The sequence below is a fragment of the Merops nubicus genome, unplaced genomic scaffold (genome assembly GCF_000691845.1).
Source record: "Merops nubicus isolate BGI_N331 unplaced genomic scaffold, ASM69184v1 scaffold22329, whole genome shotgun sequence".
Classification (NCBI taxonomy): domain Eukaryota; kingdom Metazoa; phylum Chordata; class Aves; order Coraciiformes; family Meropidae; genus Merops; species Merops nubicus.
Window position 1 is genome coordinate 3347 of NW_008632038.1, and position 6242 is coordinate 9588.

The 6242-nt window shown below is 38.5% G+C and overlaps 1 protein-coding gene across 1 annotated transcript in view; it reads left to right on the forward strand.

The window, feature by feature from the left end:
• The first annotated feature begins 842 nt into the window (after window positions 1-842).
• CASC1 (cancer susceptibility candidate 1) overlaps window positions 843-6242 on the forward strand; it is a 14547-nt gene continuing 9147 nt past the window's right edge. Inside the window, exons 1-5 of the mRNA XM_008947809.1 lie at window positions 843-863; window positions 2079-2180; window positions 3958-4095; window positions 5004-5150; window positions 6038-6141. Coding sequence (XP_008946057.1) covers window positions 843-863; window positions 2079-2180; window positions 3958-4095; window positions 5004-5150; window positions 6038-6141 — 512 coding nt within the window. The remainder of the gene's footprint in view (window positions 864-2078; window positions 2181-3957; window positions 4096-5003; window positions 5151-6037; window positions 6142-6242) is intronic.

Genomic DNA, 6242 nt, shown 5'->3' on the forward strand with positions numbered 1-6242 from the left:
ACACAGTGGCACAAATCACTTATTTTAAATAAATGGACAATTTCCCAAAGGGGATGTGCGTCAGTATCTAGCTGTATTTCACAAACACAGGTGAGTCCTCCCTCTTTTCTCATGGGGGCCAGTACTTCTGTGGGCAGGGGGCTGGCTGGTGTTCTGAAGGGGTAGCAGTTGAGGTGGCTACAAGCTAGGATAGATTAAAGAGTAGTTTGCTTGGGCTTCTTCTGTTTCTGCTGAGTGACTAACTCTCCATCTACTCCTTCAAGACCTTTCTGTTATTGTACATCACTGTGTCCCTTAAAATGAAGTGCCAGGTGCATGGCTTGCCTGTCACCATTGCAACGTGTGTGCTTCTGCAGTTTGATGTCACAACCTGGTGCCTCTGCCTGAACATCAGACCCATCTTTTCTACCTCCCTTTCTGTCATTAACCCAGCCTGGTGTGGGTCTGCGACTGTTAGAAACAATGAGAGACTCCTTATCACCAGTAACCTTTGTAGATGGTGGTGGCAGCTCAGGTGAGTACAGGCAGATTTGGAAACTGCTGTTGCTGATCCTCGTCTCCACTTGCATTGCCACAGGCTGATAGGGGTAGTGCCACAGGTAGTGGGCTTTAGAACTATGATTCCAATTAGTTTGGCTCATTCTGGGCAGTATAAGATACAACTTTCTATTGCTTATTATTATGGTTGTTTTTTTGTAACACCTGATAACAAAATATCTTGGTTGGTTTGATTAAGCAAAATATAATTATGCTCTTGATGTATTTCCCAATCTTCAGCCCAATTGCAAGAGCAACAAGAAGAAGCAGCAAGACTTGAAAAGGAGAGAATTGAACGAGAGCAGATGGAAAAGCTTGAAGCAAAAGTTAGTTCCTCCTCAACAGTTACTGGAAAAAATATTCAAATCCTATTTCTAAACCTGTGACACAGTCTGTAAAATGTTAATCATTTAGTGTGAAAATGGAAAGGGATTTCCTCATGTCCCTAGTGTTGGGAATGATGTAGAGAGAATTTTGTAGCATAATTAGATTAAAATGAATAATGAAAAATCTAATCAAGCCACAGCCAGGTACTCTTGTATGAGATCCTGCAAGCTGGGAAGGTAGCGAGCTGGAGTAGTAATTGAGTAAAACACAGCACGTGTAAAGCCAAGAAAAATGGTGCTGAATTTTTTTCTATACTATTCTTTCACTAAGCCAATATTTGGTTTTGATTCAGAAAAATTCCCTGTGGCGAGTTACTTTTCCCTGATTTGATACATAAAGATGCTATGGTTTAATACATTCATGTTTGGGATGTGTTGGAATGAATACTTCTTTTTTTTGTTGTCTTTTCTGATTTCCACTATTCTTTCAGTGTATTTTTTTACATTCCCTATAATTTCATTTGGTAGAGTTGAAGTAAGAATATTCTGGTAGAAGTGGTGGGGCAGATGCATTGATTTGTGAGTGTGCATGGATGGATGGATGTGGGTGGGTTTGAATATGTTTACTGCTCTGAGAAGACTGGAATTCAGAACAAAGACTGCTTGATGAGATCTAAATAGTCTTGTGCTTTAAAAAAAAAAAGATGATTTACCACCAAAAAAAAAATAATCCCTTTTTCTTTTTTAATTTTTGGATTTCTCCCTGGATCACAGACACTCTTACCTGTGCCTCTTGTCCTTCACAGAATATTTGTTGTCCCCTAGGGAGAAGAGGAATTTAAAATAATGGAAATTATAAAGAAAAAAGTAACATCATCTTGCACACATTTTTCCAACATATGCTTACATTTTTTAACAGCTCTCATTAGAGGTATTTCCAGGATGCTGACATGGAAACTGTTTAAGTGAGAGGTTGGCAATGATATGACACATCATTAAGTTTATCACAGGGCTCAGCAACTAATGTGATGACAATAACATACTGCAAACAAATGCAGTCTTCTCAAATACATGTTTCCTAAAAATGCAAGTTATTTTGGGGGTTTGTGTACATGATAACTCATTCAAATATCCCATTTTTTTTCTTTTCTATAAAATAATTTTAAGCAAACCATATATTTAACTCCTCTGTTTGGTGTGTGTGTATTTTAACAGGATCGTGAACGACGGGCATCTGAGCTAGCAGAACTTCAGTCACTGGAACAGAAGTTTTTGTCTGCACAGCAGTGGAGAAGAGATTGTAGAGCACAAGCAAAAGTAAGTTTTCTTCCCAAAATCTGCCCAGTGTCATAGAGCTTTGACAATGAAGAGACTTTAGGCTGTGTCTCCATTACGGGATCCAGGAGTGCTTCCATTTCTTGATCTCAGGTGTGTGCTCTGGCTGCACTGCAAGTGCCACCTCAAGGTAGTGACTGGGCACACTTCCTCTCCTCTACCTTTTATACTTTGGTGCAGACAGAAAAGAAACATGAGCAAAGAGAAGCCTGTCTGGCTGATTGAACTATTGCAGCCCCACAGCTTAACCCAGCAGTCAAGAGGAATTGTAGTTTCAGGTGTTTTGGGATTTGTCCTTCCTTTTCTATTTGTTCAATTCATTCTGCTTTCAAACACTCCATAAAAAAAGCTCTGCCAGGACTTAAAGTGGAGACAATTGTTCCAGTGGTTCGTGGCTGTCACAGGTCATCATTTGGAGAGATGTTGGCCAAAACTTTGAAGGACACGGCACAAATCTGGGTCAGATATCAGGGCTGGAAATATATGAAATTGCAGCTATGAGTTAATGAGTGCAGCTTAGGGTGACATACATGGTGGTTGAATCATCACTCAACAGGACTATATGCCTGTAAAGCTAAATTTTAAACAGTAAAGTGTGGAAATGTGTAGAACATTTCAAGCCTGTAAGTTCATCTGGCAGAAACATTGTCCAGTAGCAGTCTGGTATGAGGTTGGGTCAGTTTGGTTCCAGGCAAGGTTAAATACACTGGTGGACACGAGGATTTTCTCTCTTTTAAGTGCAAAGATGTAAAAAAAGAAGTCATATATTTTAATTGCTGGAGACTGATCAATCTTTTCTAGAGGAGTTCCCAGTGCACTGAGTGCTCACCTCTTACTGATTTTTATTGACACCAGTGGAAATGATTATGGAATTGGCTGGGAATGCAATTATAAAGCACTTTTGCTTTCAAACATCCATTTTACATTGTAATGTAATCTTTAGTAACGTCGTTTTATTAATCTTCACAGCAAACAGGGAGGCAATGTTTCCTTAATATCTTACTATACAAAAAAAACCCCCTATTATATGTGATACATACATCCCATGAGCCAATATTAGGCTCATGTGTAGAGTTAAGTGGGTTTAAACTGTCACTGATTTTTTTTCCTTCCCCGACCTGTAAGAAAGGCCAATGATTGATTTGAAAATAAAATGAATAAAACCAAATTATCTAGGGTTTCATATTCCTGCTAGAGGTTTCTGTAACAGCTGCATTGGTGCTGGTAAGGAGGAGGAAATGTCCTTCAGAGGCAGAGAAAGGAGGAATCAACATGTTGGACTGGAAGGCTCTTAAGCAGCTTTATTGCAAGGGTAGGAATTTTTAGGTTTGTTGCAGTGTCTGGTTTGAGAACCACCTGCCTCTTCCACCTCCTTGTTCCTGCTCTCAGGTTTGAGAACCACCTGCCTCTTCCACCTCCTTGTTCATGCTCTCAGTCATTTATTCTTGCAGGCCCTTCTCTGTGGCAGGTATTGGATTCATTGCTTTTGTAGACATGCAGGCTCTAGCTAGCAGAACAGATACCTGAGTGAGTATAACCAGCAAACGTTAGCTGGACAGAAGTATCTTAACACTTTAATATCAAAGTAAACCCTTTTTTTCTGGTGTAGTAGTAAGCCAGGTGGTGATACAGTCAATGCTGAGGTGCAGGTGTGAACGTGTCACTATATTTGTCCTTCTCAGTCCTCCCTTTTCTTGTACCAATGATAGTCCTTTGCACCACGTGCCCATTTCTGCTTTTCTTTGAACATTTTCTGTAGTGGGAGCAGTATCTCAGTTGTGATGAAAGTCCTGACCCCACTGTACTGCAGGACATAAACACTTTCATGAGTTTGTGGCGTGAAGATCAAAATGAGGACGTTCAGCTTGTGATGGAGAAGGGAGAACAGGTACTGAAGGTAAGTGTTAAAATGATATTTGTCAATTTGAGCTTCCCCTATCCTTAACATTCCTCTCCCACTTCCTCTTTTTCCTTATTCTCTTCTGGTGGACAAATGACTGAAACTGTCTGTAACCTTCGAAGCCCAGAAGCTTTTTTACATTACAGATTTATTATTAACTCTAAAGAAGATGAGTATTGACTTAAATGCTGTGCATTTAAGGGATTTGAGTGTAGTGTTTCTATACTGTGCTCTGATATTCCAAGGAGACTCTGGCAAGTCGAGGAGGGAGGTATAAAATATAATCAGACCCTCCCTTCATCTTGCAGGTCACTTTGGCCAGCTAGGGATCTTTTCATTCTATACAAGCACTTAAATTTTAAGATATTAACTAGTAGAGGAAGATAACAACCTTATGACAGAATTCCAAACTTCACAGAAAGGCTTGTTCTGAGAATTGAACCATAACTGCTGCTTGTCTTTTCCTATTTTAATTTTTATTTTTAAGGTTTCATGGTTGACAGCACTAATATAGAAAATATGGCTCCAAAATAAAGCTGTATCTTTTCATTAAAATTAATTTTTGACCAAAAGGCTTCTTCATGTGACTAATCTGGTTCAATAAATGATCTCTTTAATAAACTAATATCTCACAGCTCACAGGTTAAGGAGTGAAGGAGTTGGACTAAAGCAGTGAAGGAAGGCAGACTTGGAACTGGAATTTCCAGCATTTTGCATGGTTGTCTGTCTGATAGTGCTGGCTCAGCACAATTTCTAGAGATAAAATAGGAAAATATTATTCCTGCTACCAAGATATGTTTAGGTACAAAGGAAGCAAGTTTGCCTATTTTTTAATAGCATAACATAGAGTGTATTAAGAGAGGTGTCAAAACAAAGTTACTTTCCCCACATATAATGTCTTCTAGTTAATTGAGAAGCTGCAGTTTCTTTTATTGGACACACCACCAAATGAAATAACAGAAAAAGAAAGAGTCCAGTACCAGGAATCTATTCTGGAACTGCAGACCCTGCTTCATCAGAAGTATGATGGAGCAACAGAACGCCTGCTGAAAGTAAGTAGGAATTACTACTTTGAGGTTGTAATATGCACAGTGTACATGAAGTTAACTGTAGGTGTCTTGTGGTGGTTGATTTTGTTTGCTTTTAAATTGTCACTGAGATCAGTGTTTCAGTTTCCACATTTAGTATTTGAGTTTCCAGATCATGTGTTTAGCAGGTACCAGACTTGTGTTTCTTCAAAACCCCTGCAGAACTGAGCTTTGCAGTGAAAATTCCCATCATTAAGACATTTAAGATTAGATTTTTAGATCTTGCTTGCTATTTTAAGTATGTTAATCACATATGTAAGTATGTTTAAGAAAAGAATATTGCTAGAGGAAACAAAGGAAGGAAAAGGAGCAAAGGAAATAAATAGTGAACCAGTTGTATGTTCACAGTCAAACCCTCTGGTAATGGAGAAATGTTAAATTCTTGCTTGTCTTTACTGAGTTTAGGATTGAACACCTAATGTAATTATCATTTCACAAGGTTTGTATTGAGAAAATGATTAATTAATCTACACAATGACTGTGGGATAGGAGTGCTGTAGTGCTCAGTAAGTCCTGTCCTTTTTCTTTAACTTGTCCTGAGAAGTTTTTTGAAGGCACGTGATTAGGGGAGAGAGGCAGTACCACTGAAGGGCGTAATGAAAGACCCCATATTTGGCAATATTTGTCTGGCAGAATTGAAGTCAGAGGAAGAAAAAGAGAATAATTCAAATTTAACAGAGATTTGAGTTTCTAACTATCATGTTTTAGTACATAAATACAACATACCTGAGCTTGGTCTGGTGCATTTTTATTCCTACATGTATTTATTTATTCAGGTGTAAATGTATGTAAATCAAAGTGATATAAATTAAAAATAAAACATTTAATTGGCTTTTTTTTTTTCTTTGTAGACAGCTAATATGTATAAAGACTCTGAAACTGGAAATATGCAGGTAGTCATAAAGGATAAAAATGTTACTTTCTGCATCTGGGCCAATCTGAAGAAGCTGCCAAGGTACAGCACACTGAAATTCTTATTTCTGAGATGAGGCCTGCTGCTGTCTCCCCAAGCTGAGTAAGCACCAGGGACCAGCTTCCCTTAATCTTTTTCCTGCT